We start from the raw sequence: 15,533 nt of genomic DNA, 5'->3' as shown, positions 1-15,533 counted from the left end.
AATCAAAGAAAGGGATTGGGAAATAGTATAAACTTAGAGAAATAGTATAAACTTAGTACCAAAGTTTGTAGTAGTCTTTATCAGAATATTTCTTTAATTTTTTTTTTTTTCTATCAACCATCCAGATGAAGCAGGCTACAAGTAAGCGAAGTTGAATCCAAATATTTTACAGGAACCAAAACACTGAAAGCACCTTATATTTTACAAGTTTGCACTTGATAAAGATTCACATGCTTATTTTTACCATGTCAACTTGTGAAAAAGCAGAACGCAGAGCGAACAACGTGGCAGCTAAGCATAATGAGAGTGTCTGGTTCACACGTATTCATGCGCTTATTTCTACCGAATTAATTTGTGAAAAGAACAGAGCATAGAGAGCACAGTATGGCAGTTCAGCGGATAAACGTGAGTGTCTAATTAATTCACGTCTTCTGTTTGAGATAGCGAGATAGCCAATCTTATTAACAAAAACATATATTCTAAAATATTTCAACATAAGGTAATCTAGTTCAGCGTTTTTTTCTACCTACTGGCTCCCTCTGAGCATTGAAATAAACGGCTGCCACTGGCAAACCAAGGCCATTGAAGACTGCGAAATTTCTGGTATTGGAATTGATGTGAGAACTTGAACTTGGAGGGTAAGCTGTGTGCCGCCGAATCTGCTTGAACAACACAAACACGTACCTATGGATACCGATGGGAGGCCTCGGTGACTCGTAACTCACTAGCTCTCTGCCTGAATCCATGCATTCATTCCCAAACATTGACTATTACCACGGGACTTTTATCCAAAGTGAAAGTCCCGCTAAAACCTTAGAATTATATTTGTTATTTGGCATATATGCATGACTGGATTTACTGAAAGACGCTGAAGTTGTTGCAGGAATATCAGTTACAGTCCTGCACAAAGCCAAAGAGATTCCTTATAGGCAAGATCCAAGAAATTACATTTAATATAACGAGGATTTAGAATTGGTTACCAACCCTAACCAGTGTAGGTATTTTCGCTGTGTTGGATCATTGGGATTGGGAGTATCTAGATCCATCATCACCTGAAAAAAACCTTTTATATATATAAAAATAAAACTAAAATTTACTCCAAAAAAAATTATATTTTGAAAGTAAAAATATGTTAAAAGGAAGATATATAACTTGAAAGAAAAATTATAAAGAATAAGAAAAAATAAATTTTAAAATCTATTAATAAAATTTTATAAAATCATGATAAATAAAAAGAGAAATAAAAAATTATCAAATAAAAAACTATACTAGATAAATAAAATTTTATAAAAATATTAAAAAAAAAGAATTAGAAAAAAAAATCCAAAATCAATTGAGGAAACTTATAAATTGATAAAAAAAAAGAGTAACAAAAAAAATAAACCCAAAAGAAAAACCAAAAATAAAAAAAAAAAAAAATATTAACCAAAATTATTAGAAAAAGAACAACAGGGATTGCCCTAACTTGGCCGTTGTGATATGGAAAGTGCACTTAAGTGTCATGACCTAGGGCTACCTATGGTCACAAGGCACCTTTTGGTTGCACTAAAAACTTTCTACTTTTTGGAAGTTACATCCTTCACCTTTGTCTGGTGAAGCATATAGTTACTTCACCCAGGCTATACCTTATATTAAGTTAAAATATATGGTATCTATACCATTAGTTAATTAAATGAATATCATAATCCTTAGATATACTGTATGCAATATAATCATCACTTCTAGTGAGATTAAACTTCCATTCAGAACGACATGAGAATTATATGCAATATGTTCATTCATCATAAATATCATCACATACCATACCGATGCACAAGCTTATAAAGTAAACAACTAGCTAACATTATGCTTTTATTAAAATCCAAGATTCATAATGATCATTGAGACAATGGCTTGGTCCACACATCCACAGAGCTCAGAAATATCAAGCGATACACAAAAATACATTTTGCAAACATCAAACCCCACTAGGTCACCCTGCCACCCTATCATGGGTTGTTTCTTGCCCTGTGTGGGTTGTCTCACATAAGATGGGTTGGTTTGGACTTGAATACAAAAATAAGTCAGTTCTTGCATGATCACAGTCCCAAAACTTTGTTCCAACTCTCCCCGCATTCCTTGCTCATTCCTAAGCAAAGTTCTGTCACACTCATCATGACTCTCTTTGGTTTAATCCAAATTGTTGTTCTATTGTTCATTTTTCACATTGTGTGAGTCATGTACCTGTATGACTCATTATGGCCCTTATGTGGTTCTCCACTAAATACTCGGTTGTCTCACCTTATTTCCATGTTCCATCATTTCATTCCATGAGTAGGTCAACTCGCCTAACTATCGAGTTCCTTGGGTCATGGTGACTCGCCATTCTTCCTAATGCTACTAAATTTTGTATTGGATAATCTAAATTTTTGTCTCTACATATGTCAAAATTTTTCCTCGCTCATCTCATCTTTCCTACCCAATTCCATTGACTTTCCCATATTGTCTTGGATAATAAAAAACCTTGGCTCATGTTTACCTTATTGCCTCACCTAGTTGATGGCCTTTTATTATCTAACCTTTGGGGATGCACAATAGAACCCTGCCCTTAGTACAACTCATCTTGGGATGACCTTATCTAAAATTTGGTCACTCATTTAGGGGTGTCTTCTCTTGCACCTTAGGGTGGACATGTTTGTGGTTTCATCTTGGTCCTCCTCACCCATCATGAGGCCAAGTTGGGTGCTTGATCACCCACATCTACCATGTTTGCAATTTTCCCACATTCACCCATTGGGAACCCCATGTTTTGTTTTTTCAACACCTTTTGTTTGTGCACTCTTGCCCAACATTCGTTTCCATCATATTTATTTTGATATATTCATCACAAATCATGCAATTGAGATGTCACTCATGGTGTGCATATCAGTTAAAAGTATTCAAAACGCTAGGGCCTAGAGACCCTCCCCCACTAGAATTTATTGTTGTCCTAACAATATTCTAAGTATAAACCTTTAGTCATATCCTTTTCGATATGAACATCATGATGAAGTATTCCTGGATGATATCTTTGATTGTATATTTAGAAATCACTCTTCCATATTGACATGTGCTATATCTCCTCATGAGACTTGGCTAATCAAGTACTTCATTTGATCATTGCACTAAACTCCATAAGAACTCATGTATCACAGTGTAATATCCTTGATCTCGTATCGTCACTAATCCACCAATATGTTATTATAGAGGTTCCATTATAGATACCACTATCATATCATCTTGCCATCTATTTTCGATAGAAAGGCATTTCCTCATGTTTCAATGAAATGAATAAGAGTGGTCTCCATGGTTACCTCCACCTTTATCTCACATCTACTATTCTAGAAGCATCCCTCCATCTTTATTCACCATCTATGTCAACAAAGGAGGATATGACCCTATCTTTTCCTCTACTTGCCCAACAATTCTCTTAAATTTCGGTTCTTGTGGAAAACCTCTTGGGCTCAATATCAAGGTGCCAACCTCCTTCTTGGCCACATGATATTAAGGGACTTATCCTTGGTCAAATATCAAAACCATTATTTCCATCCTGGTTTCCTCGAACTACTATAATTCGCTTGTCCTCTTCTATAACTTATCTACTTTATCTATCAAAACAAACATGATAGCCACACATGTCATTTGATAAGCAAATTCACACCATTGTTTCTCAACTCTTTGCATTTAGCTTCAAAAAATTGTTGTTCACTCTCAAAGAAGGTGGCCATCCTTACTTTTGTATTTAGGTCTCCTCTCTATTCTCTTGAGGACCCTACTACCTACAACATTCCAAATTTAGTTACATATTTCTACTATAAAGCTACCACCTCCTACTTGATCAGGCAATTCTTTCCAAATGATCATATCTATAGATCCAACAAGATATGAGCCTCTTTTCTTTGGCTACAACTATTGGTTTTCCATCCTTGGAACTATTCCATTCCTCCTAGACCTTCTTCTTCTTATTCCCATCAATTTGGATCTCCTCCTTATGTTTACCATCTATCTAGTAATAAACAAGTTTTTCTACTACAATGATGGTTGCTACAAGAGATTAAACTCCCTCCTTCATAAATCCCTTATTTTCCCATGGATGGAGTTTGCTAATAAATATGAATACCTTATCCTTATCATGCATATCTATGAGCTCCTTCATAACATTGGATAACTCTTCAATATAGGTTTGCATCTTACTCATATGTTTCAACTCCCTTAGGTGATCCATATCACCCATTATTGATTCCATGTTCCAAAATATGCATAAAAATCATATTTTAGCTCTATCTATGTTTCAATTATGTTGATGATGTGACATGCTACTAAGTCATCAACCATAATTCTCCATAAATGTTCCATTATTCTTATGAGATACATAGATGATGCATTGATTTTTTTCTCCTTAGAACAACCCTTCATCTACTCCAGCATTTGTTCCACATCTAACTTGAAGTTTACCAATACTGTTATGCTTCTTGTACCATCATATATCTTTTCTTATTTTAAAATCACCGTTATAGGTGAACTACCTAATCTGTACCTTATGGCTTGCTTCAATATTGGAATGGCATCAACCTTCTCTTTTGAGAGTTCCATAAATGGCTTCACGTGATCCTCTAGCTCCTTCGTCTGATCTTTTTCATATTGGGCTTGTATCACTCTAGATTAAATGGAGTAGGACCTTGAATCAATGCCCCCATTAATATCCTAAGTCTCTATCCTTAGTTCCTCAAAAAACTTTCCATGGCCTTCCATACCTTCTACCATTCATAATAGCTTGAAGACATTTAACCTTCTCAAATAGTACCACCTCATCTTGGTCCATGTGATATATTGTTTACCATCATGACCTGCTTCCTTTCGGATGTGAGCTTGTCACACCCACTTCAACTTTACCAAATGAAACTTGTACCAAGAACCAATAGCCAAATCTGTTTTTCCCACCTATAAGTTGATTATAGAAACCACTTCCCTAATAACTTACGGACAGAAAGAAATTGTCTCTAAAATATTCCTTCGATGTTACTTCCTTCATTAAAACCTTATTTCAACCCACCTATTCAACAACACTTCCTCTCTTATGTGTTGTAGCTCAACGCCACTTTTGAGTAGGAGAAACATTTTGGCAACTTTTCTATCACTTATTTGTATCAGCTCCGATACTATCTACCTCGACCCTAATGCCTCCTACAATCATAAGATGTATTTTGGTGCACGTCATCCATTGAGAATGCAACATCGATGTGTTCAACATATCCCTCATGGAGCAGAGAGTTACTTACCTAGAATATGCCTCACAATAAGTTTACTTATATAATCTCTATAGCATTACATATTTAGTAAACTATCATAACTCTTCAATATAGTGCAAACAGTATTACAATCACCTCTACTTGAATTAAAATTCCATTCATAAATAATGAGTGTTATATGTATGACATTAATTCATCATAAATATCAACATACACATGCACATAATTTTAAAGTAGATGGCTCTCCAACATTTTGTGTTTAGTGAAATCCTTAATTTACAACAATCCTAGAGACAATGGCTTAATAAAAAAATCCACAAAGCCAAGAAATATGAAGCACTACACAAAAAGTTGTTTCTGAAACTTCAAACCCCACTGGGTAACCCTTCAACCCACACATGCAACGTTCCTTCCCCTATGAAGGTTGTGTCACTCTAGAGAGGTCGGTTCAGACTTAATTTCGAATATAGCTTAGGTTCCATGTTACTACATGCCCAAGCCTTCATTTCGGCTCCCTCTTTTATCCTCACTCTTTCCTAAGTATGGTTGTGTCCTTAATCATCTGGGCACGCTTTACGATATGAATTTTGCGTTCGTTGTATCCTAAAGGTTGTTTAGTTATGTGTGGTTCACATTGTGCAAGTCATTTACTTATATGGCTTATTCCATCCATCGTGTGGTTGTCCACTCAATACTCAGTCAACTTATTGCATTCGGACATCCTATCATTTCATTCTATGAGCAAGAAAGCTCACCCAAGTGTTGGGTGCCTTGGATCAAGATCAGTCATGGGTCATCCCAAAACCATTGAATTTCGTCTTCGAAGCCATCAAATCTTGTCTCAACTAGCCTTAAATTTTGTCTCGGTTGACCTTGGCTTTGTTATTGTATAGAGGGAGCTAAGCTAAGATATGGATTTCACATATGCCTAATCATTGACATAGGATAATGCCTCTTTTACCTTGATGCCTTAAAGGATTTAGAATACTCATTGAATTGTTTCTTGAAAGTATATGTAATCAGTTCACCATTTCAAAGTCGTGGCAAACTTGTCTATTTTTGTTCAAGAAGGAAGATAGACATGGAATATAGACATCAGTTTGTAGGCTTAACGTTGAACATCATATGCTTGATGATTCCATGAGTGTTTTCTAGTATAATGACATTTATAGAAAAATATTATCTTCACCTTGATTACAAATATATAGAAAAACATTATCTTCACCTTGATTGTTAGCCATTTTGAACTTCCACTACCTACATTCCTATGGTGTTTTAATTAAACCAAGCACATCTTAAACAATATAATTTATAAGATTAATATACATATTTTAGACTTGTAGTTTGGAGGTGGAATATTGGGAAGTATAATTTTTTATATGATGATGTATTTTATTTTAATAATACAATTTTTTTTTTTTTAATTTTGTCGACTCAGTTGTATTTACGATCTCTCTATGGTAATAATTCACGATCTCTCTGCGGTAATATAAAAACAATTTGGGGCACATGCCTCTGTGGTCCGGCTTGCTGATATCAGCTGCACACTCCTTATATTTTTCTAATACATATCTGCTCATATATTTTCAAGTCTGAATAATTCACCACAATTACCAAATATTACCAAAGATAGACCTAGCACAGTTACTCTACAGAGCCTCTGTAAGTATATAGAGTCTTTAGAGAAACGTAGAGAATAAAGAGAAGTCAAGCTACAAACAAATTTAGCAGTCATGCTGGAAAATAAATTCACATCTCTTGAAGACAAGATCCAAAAACAAATAGAAAATAAAATAGAACTATTGGAGAATAAGATGGAGGCAATTGAGACTAGGTTGCAGGTTATAGAAAAGCAAAACCAAGATATGAACCAAACATCCCAGCAAGTATATGCTGATACTTTAGAGAGTCCTAAAATGAAGGAAAAGATTAAAGAGCTAGAAGAAAAAGTTAATAACCACCTCACCCTAAATAGTGTGGCAGGTAAATTAGATATCAAACCAATTAAAGATGAAATAAAAAAATTGATAGAATTAGACCATAAGTGTAACAAAAGGACCTTGAACCTTATAATCTTCAGTTTGAAAGAGGAGGTAGACGAGGATACTTTAGCCATAGCCCAGATAGAATTACATAACATATTACAAATTGAAACAACGTATCTCATAGAAGCAACAAGGTTGGAAACTAACTGAGAATAACGGAAGGCTGATCCAAATAAAGGTGAGCTCTACTGACCATAAGTATGACGTACATAATAAAACCTCAAGACTAAAAGGAACATGAATATTTATTAATGAAGATATCATTTCAAAATATCAAGCAGAATTGAGAAAGGAGGTTCAAAAGGTAAAGGAAGCTAGGAAGGAAGGAAAATGGGCAATAATCAGAAATAGAAAATCCGTTATTCAAGATAGAATCCAAAAAGATAATAATAAATAGCAATTCAACATGCTCCAGATTCTTTCTTGGAACTGTCGGGGCTTTCCATGGAACAAAGACCCCAAGCTAAGTTGGATCTCGAATGATGTTGATATTATTTTTCTTGTTGAAATTTGGGAGCACGAAGAATCTAATGTCCCTAACATAGATGGCTTTACATTATGGTCTACCTGGAATAAGCGATCCTCCAATAGAGGCATTTGGGGTATAACATGTTACATTAAGAAGAACATCTCTCCCCATGCTAGAATTTATAAAAACGACCCTTAAAATCAATATAGTTGGATAGAAATTACTGACATTTATGATAAAAGACCTACATAGCAATCTGTTATTTTCCCCCAGCAATTCTAACGTCTATAAGAAAAAGAATCTAGATAAAAATAGTCCTTACAATGTTTTAGAGAATGATATTTCTAGCCTATGGAATGAAGGCAATATCCTTTTAATGGGTGACTTTAATGCTCGAACTTCAAGGAACCAAGATATTCTTCCAAGAAATCATTCCAACCCTAATCCTCTTTGTTAGACGAAGACCTTCCTCTGGCTAGCCTGTACAAAAGGAGCTCTGAAGTCCTCGGGGAGAATTTGTTTCGGTCAGAGCTAGTCAAGCTCTGTAGTGCTCAGGATCTCATAATTTGCAACGGTCTAAATAAGTTGCCCATTTCTAGCCAAATGACCTGCATCCATGGGCTTGGTAGTAGCATGGTAGACTATGTTATCTTCGATCTCCCTCTATACAACGAAATAACAATTTTTGACATCTTAAACAACCACGAGCCTAACTCTGATCATAGGCCTTTACTTATAGCTCTCAATTGTGTCATGCATAGAGATCCCATAGAAGATAATCCTTATAGCCAAAAGAAGTTAATCTTTGATAGAAATAAAAACAATCTCCTTCTAAATGAATTAAAGACTAATTTTCTTCCTTTATCTACTATAGACAACGTAGAAGATCTCTATCATAATTTTACTACAACCCTCTCACATTCTATTAACAAGTGCTCAATTGAAGTTTCAAGTAATAAAAGAAATAGCAAAACCAACCCATGGTATGACAAAGATTGTAAAAGTGCGAGGAGAGCAATTAAGGAAGTTGTTGATGAATCTCTTATAATTGGTAAGATAAAAATATACAAAGCCCTAACTAAAAGGAAAAAAAGGTAGTATATTCATAAAATACATGAGAATCTCTTACACCTCTCTAAGGTAGCTCCTAATAAATTATGGAGGCAGATTCTAACTAGGAAAATTAAAGATAATAATAAAATTTCTTTACAGGACTAGAATTCCTATCTTAAAAAAGCTTTATGAAACTCCAAATGTCATAACTTTGAAACCCTTCTCACAAAGAAAGAAGTTTTCTCATTAGAATACATTTATTTTGAGGTTAATCAATTGGCTAATGGGAAAGCTAAGGACAATGAAGGTTACCAGGTAGAAATCTTAAAAATTGGAGGTCATGTCCTCATCCCCCACATTCACAAGCTTTTCAATCAAGCGGTCAGGCAAGGGTTCCCTAAACCATGGAGTCAAAGCCTCATTATCCCTATTTTTAATAGCGGGGATACAAATAGCCCCTCTAATCATCAGACAATTATGATCAGCCTTCTCCTAGCCAAGTTATATGGTATTATTTTTGAAAGGAAGTTGAGCATATGCCTTAAAAGTGAAGGTAAGAGGGCTAAAGGCCAAGCGAGTTTTAGAAAGCAGCACTCAACAACAGACCACCTCGTTACGCTTAGGATCATTGTGGAGGAAGGTCGCAATGATAAATCCAATCTCTTTTGTTGCTTTGTTGACTTTAGAAAGGCTTTCGATACGGTTCCTAGAAGCAACCTTTGGAACAGATTAGAGGAGCTAAAGACCCTTTTGAGTTGAGGGCTTTCACTATAAGGTTATACAAGAATGTAATTGCCAAGTTAAAGAGCAATGAGGGATGGTCAAAAGATATTAAGTGTAATATCAGAGTTAAACAAGGTTGCCCACTCTCCCCTACCCTATTTGGCATTTCCATCGACAATCTAGAAGGTTGTTTAGAGGAAGTAGGGTATGCTGGCACAATCTTACTTGGGATAGTCATCATCCTTCTTCTCTACGCTGACGATATTGTTCTTCTCGCAAGGTGCCCATACAATCTTGATAAGCAACTTATACCTCTTAAGGATTTCTGCTCTACCATGGGTATGATTGTTAACACTGACAAAACAAAAGTTATGATTATCAAATCCAAGAAGGACACTTACGCTAATTTTATGTATGAAAATAGTAACTTGGAGGAAGTGTCTTCCTACAAGTACTTAGGAGTTGATATTCATCACAAGCTCAACTGGAACTATAGCATTGAGAAAAGGATTAATGGGGGGTGGAAAGCTTATTTTGGTCTTGAAAGTAATTGTAAAACAACAAACCTCGTAATGTGGGATAGAAAGAAGTTCCTCTTTGAAACTTTAGTCACTCTGGTTATCTTATATGGATGTGAGGTTTGGGGTTTTAGCATCTCTAGAGAATCCTAGAGAAAGATTGAGCAAATCTAGAAGTGTTTTATAACTTATAACCTCAAAATTAAAAGCAACACACCCTATCCTATTTTCCTTATAGAAGTGGGTCTTTCCCCTATTGAGAGCCTAGCTATGACTAGGCTTTTGTTGTACAAGCACAAACTCAATAACATAGGAGACCATAGACTTGCTAAGCTAGCTTTAAATTCCAGCCAAAACCACCTAAGGCTCAAACGAGGTTGGTATAAAGACACCAGGGCCTAGTTAAACCATTGGAGATTGACGAGAATGTTGCATTGCAAAACATTAATAACATTAAAAATATTGTTACTTCTAAGTTCAAAGAAAAAATGTGGTGTGAGAAAGATTTAGCAGCTAAAAGAAAATTAAGATATTATAAGGAGGTCATCAACCCCACCTTAGAAGATCAAAAGTATCTCTCTGTTTTAACTAGCTCAAAGAAAAAAATTAATATAGCAAAGATTAGAACGAACTCTCATGAGCTCCATAGTGAAACGTGTGGTTGGGTAGTTCCTAAAACACCATGGATGGAAAGGTTCTGCCATCTCTGTGAGAATACAAACATCGAGGATGAAAATCACTTCCTCTTAGAGTGCCCTGTGTACAACCACAATAGATCTCAGTTTCAAAATCTTTGTTACAATACTGACCTTCCTAGCCTTTTATGTTGTCAAAATTACAGTGAGCTCGGGAGGCTTCTCTCCAAGCTTTTAGAGCATAGAAATAAAATATTAAATCAAACTAAATAATTCGTTTCTTTAGGTCCAATAGACCAAAGTTTGGTCTCAGTGGACGTTAACCATCATCATCATCATCATTGAGTGTCTTGAATTTATAAAGAAATATTTAAATAATATATTTAATAAAGTCATTTAAAAAACACAAAATAGTTTTAGTTTTCATTGAGTGTGTTGAATTTATAAAGAAATATTTAAATAATATATTTAATAAATAATTTAAGAAATGCAAAATAGTTGGTGAAAGGTGGTTATGTTAAAGTATTTTTTGTTAAGGAATTGATTGTTAGAAACTCTATGACTAAAAAAAATATAACTGTGGTGAAATTGGCATGAATTAGAATAAGTGTGCTTTAGGGTGATTTTAATTATTTAGATGTTATTTGGATTACATTATTTTTTTATTATTATAAAATATGATAATAATTTATTTAAAAACATAGTTAAATTTTTTAATTGATATATATTTCTTTTATTAAATATATGCATTTTAGATAATTTATTTTTAATAAAAAATATTATTTTTCATTAATTATAACAATAAAATCACTATCTAAATATGTTTGATTTTGTAAATTTATTTATTTTTAAAATATAATTATCTTGATTAACTATAAAATAAGAAATATTTTACATTTGAAATCAATGAATTTGCAGTTTTGTATCGAAAAAAGTAATTGACGAGGTAAAGTCTTTTAGAAGAATTTATAGAGTGAGAGTTACTAAAAATGATTAATGTGCTTTACATTATTATTTTATATCAACAATTTTTTAAAGTGAAATGTAAAGTAGAAACGGTAACAAAAAATTTATGATTAGTATTGTTTTTAGGTTATAAAAGTTACATAGTATATAGGTTGTACTAAATTAGAATACTAATAGCAAACAAATTATTTTATTTATATTTTTTGAGTAAATTATTGGTTTATTATTATTTGAAAAAATAAAAGACATAAATTAAAAAGATAAAAATCTTAAGGAATTATGCCTAGTGACAGAAGAAGTAACACATTTTAATATAAGAAAAACAGAAAAAACTAGCTAACGAATCCATATGGTAAGACGAGGAGTATTGTCATCAAAGTCAATAGCATAGAAAATAGAGTGTGATATGCCATATGATTGGTGTCATCTTCTTTAGTGTTTAAGTAGAGATTGGATTTATGATCTAATTGTTTGAGATGTAGTTTGAGATTATCTAATTGAAGAAGAATGGATCGATATTTGTTATTTCATTTAATATGAAGCTTTCTTATAATTGTTTTAACCTATTCATATAAGTTTAAAATCTTGAAATACTTGATATTTTTGGTTCTATAGTTTCATATATGTACAACTCATTGTGCAAAGTACTTGTAGAGTTATTTGTCATGACCAAAACCCCAATGACGTTTATTTTCAATAAACCTAATGGATGTCGTAAATGTAGGAGTGATACACTAGTCAATTATGTTCTTATATTATCCAGCCTCATGCTACGAATGGGTGGGAGGTCAATGATGATGGCCTCTTTGATTGTAATTTCATTTTCCCATGCCATTATAAACGACTAGAGAAAAGAAACCAAGAAACGACCACAAGATAAACACAGATAAAATATAAATGAAATATAGCAAGGACCATAAATGAAATCTAGCAAGGACCATAGAAACCTAAAAAAAAATCTTAACCCAAAAAAACATAGAAACCTAAGAACCAGAAACAAAAACCATAGAGATGGAATTCAAAAATAAATGGAGTTACCCATCAATGCCTAATTGAGAGTGAGACTCACATATAACAAAAATACAAATTAGCTAGTGAAATAGAGGATCTCATTCAAATAAAAGTTTCATCACAATCCAATGTGTCATCACAATCTCCATCATTCACGGTTGATTATGGAAATCGAGTGAAGCAAACTTGTATCCATTATTTCTAGTGCCATAGAAATATTGCAATCCTCGTCATAAGCATTCATTCTCTAGGGAGTTCTTATTACACAGTTATAGATTATATCTTTTAATAGGTAAGATATGAAACAATATCCATCACAAAATTATAAACTAAATGTGATTTTTCATGTTTTTAAGATATAAAAATATAACTTTGCAGAGATATAAATTAGATATGGTCTAAACACATTGCTTCAAATTCAATGTCTCTTTTGAAAGTGTTAGGAATACTTGACTTAGTTAAAGAGTTAAGGTTTTAATGTTGACATTGGTGGATTTAAACACAAAGTATTGGTGATAAATGTTATTAGATGTAGTTAATGGCTTTAAAATGTTTGGGGATTCTCCACTCAAATATGATAGAGTTGAGCAAGGCACTCGCTTGGTTAGGGTTAGAGTGTTGGTAAAGCTGGCTACATCTAAGCCAAAATATAATAGATATACTATTTTTTTTTCCTCTAGTTATGGTTTTTAAGAGCAAATCATGATGCTAACGGTATATTTGCATTATTTCTATGTATTATTTGTTATTAATGCAAAATCATTTTTGGCCTGAACAAATCCACATCAAATGATTTATTCTAGTAGTTAGTGTATTAAATAATGGCGTTGGGTAGTTCTAGAACTCTCCCTTATTGTTACATTAGAATGAATTGATCACTATATATACAAGATTATGTCTTCATCTTTGTTTTTATATTGTTGTCGCACTACCTCTCTATTACACTGTCATGACTTCACCATTCCTATTACAATGATGAAACTCCATATTATTATTATAGTGATGCAAGTCGACAACACCACTATAGATTATTCCTTCATATGATTCCATATGTCTTACATTACCTCGTGGCAAATTGGTGGGCCACCTTTCAAAGGCAATAAAGACTAGTTTAGGAAATGGATGAAGAAGTTAAGCTATTATGATTGTTCAATTTTTAAAGCATCATTTGAGTGTGATGAACAAATAGAATGTGAGGAAAGAATCTGTAACCACCATCCATTCCACCCCCTTAGGGATTCTCTGCCTGAGGAAGTTGTTACATATTTGACCCAATCTCCAAGGATTGTTATGGGATGGGGATACCAAAAACATCATTTTTGTAAGTCTCTAGAATTTAATTATATCGCTTCCTTTTTTGTAAGCGCATAGAGAGTTTTATCAAAGCATAAAATTTATATCAATATGAGTTCGCTATCAAAATTTATGATTGTTCAAAGTTTTGAACTATCAGAAGAGGCCATGCCATCGCTTGGAACCACATGGTTGCAAGATATTGGTGGCATTCACATACCATCATAGAAGGGTGCATCATGAACTTACATAGTGAAGATTTAGGTCCATGTCACATTGAAGCATCTACTCCTGAAGTGTTTTCTACTCTAGGTTAACAAGTTATAAAATATAGTGGTGCCACTATTCTAGTGATAAGCTTCCATAGCTAGAACCATGGTCGAACCAACTCGATGTCATGGGTATGCCCATTACAAATTTCAAAGTGAATTCATGATAAGTGGTGGGGAGTGTCAGGGTTCTATTCTGGAACCATCGACCAAGGTAGAACACCTCCACATTTTTTTGATACATTAGAGTCGGGATTTTTCCCCCACCTCACTCTAACCCAACCTCAATTAAAAGTATCAAGATCTGAGGTCTAAGAGTCTGATAAGTCCACTACCCACTTCCCAATGTTATGTCACGTCAGTCCTCCCCACTTGACCTCTACAATTAAACTCTTTTAGGGTCCCAATGAACTAAATTCCTAGTTGTAGCGTTCTGATATGTGGGGTTACACATCAGACCCAAAACACCAGTTTCACCACACTAATTTTTGACCCATTGATATTGGTCATCACTGCCTGGTTTAATTCTTTAAAGGGTATGATAGTTCAATGGCTTGGTAGCAAGGTTCCATTATACCAAGATCCACCATCGAATTGACATCCCTTCATCATTATGCACATAAGGTTTATGGTTGATGGTCGATGGTTGATATCAGTCATTCAACAATAGGCCTCTCCACACACAGGTCTAATTTATCACCTTAGGGTTTGATATCCTAATGGGGTCCACATGCCATGGTTTGACTGAAATGAGGTTCCACCAATGAACCCTCGATGTTGAGCCTAATCTATTTTAGGCATCACACAAGTACTCTCTATTGGTCCTAATGACCATTGGAGCACCAATTCTTGGCGTTTTATAGAAACATCACAGTGATTACCCCATATGCCATATTTACAATGTTATGTGAATGAAATAAATGAATTCCCCCAAAATCAATTTTCTATTTATTAAAGCACATGGCTCCAGGGTCTTGAACCTCAACCTAGATGAATGAATATCAAAAAATGGTGGCTACCCTAAATTCAAACTATATGTCAATTTATAACATAAGAGCTCAAGGTTCGAAAACCTTTTATTTTGAACATGGTTCAAGAAAGTTTTTAGGATAAGGAGGAAAGGCCCCAAACACCAACATTTACACAATTTAAATGATGAAGAAAGAGAAATATACCTTTATTGACCTCTACCAAGCTAGTTAAACATATTGATAAGCATGTGATTTATAAATTAACTGAGTGTAATCATACAAGTGTTGATATCAATACAATAGGAAATACAAT

General features: G+C 34.0%; 1 protein-coding gene across 1 annotated transcript in view; it reads right to left on the bottom strand.

Moving 5' to 3' along the window:
- Positions 1-509: 509 nt before the first annotated feature.
- LOC149167539 (CEN-like protein 1) overlaps positions 510-15,533 on the bottom strand; it is a 52,620-nt gene continuing 37,596 nt past the window's right edge. Inside the window, exons 2-4 of the mRNA XM_089430514.1 lie at positions 991-1,086; positions 860-900; positions 510-736 (exon numbers count right to left, since the gene is read on the bottom strand). Coding sequence (XP_089286640.1) covers positions 510-736; positions 860-900; positions 991-1,086 — 364 coding nt within the window. The remainder of the gene's footprint in view (positions 737-859; positions 901-990; positions 1,087-15,533) is intronic.

This window comes from Pinus tabuliformis, chromosome 5_1 (assembly GCF_031772625.1).
Source record: "Pinus tabuliformis cultivar Carrire ecotype Pingquan chromosome 5_1, CPIR1, whole genome shotgun sequence".
Lineage (NCBI taxonomy): Eukaryota > Viridiplantae > Streptophyta > Pinopsida > Pinales > Pinaceae > Pinus > Pinus tabuliformis.
The sequence above is the reverse complement of the archived record's forward strand: the minus strand, read 5'-3'. Positions and strand labels throughout refer to the sequence as shown.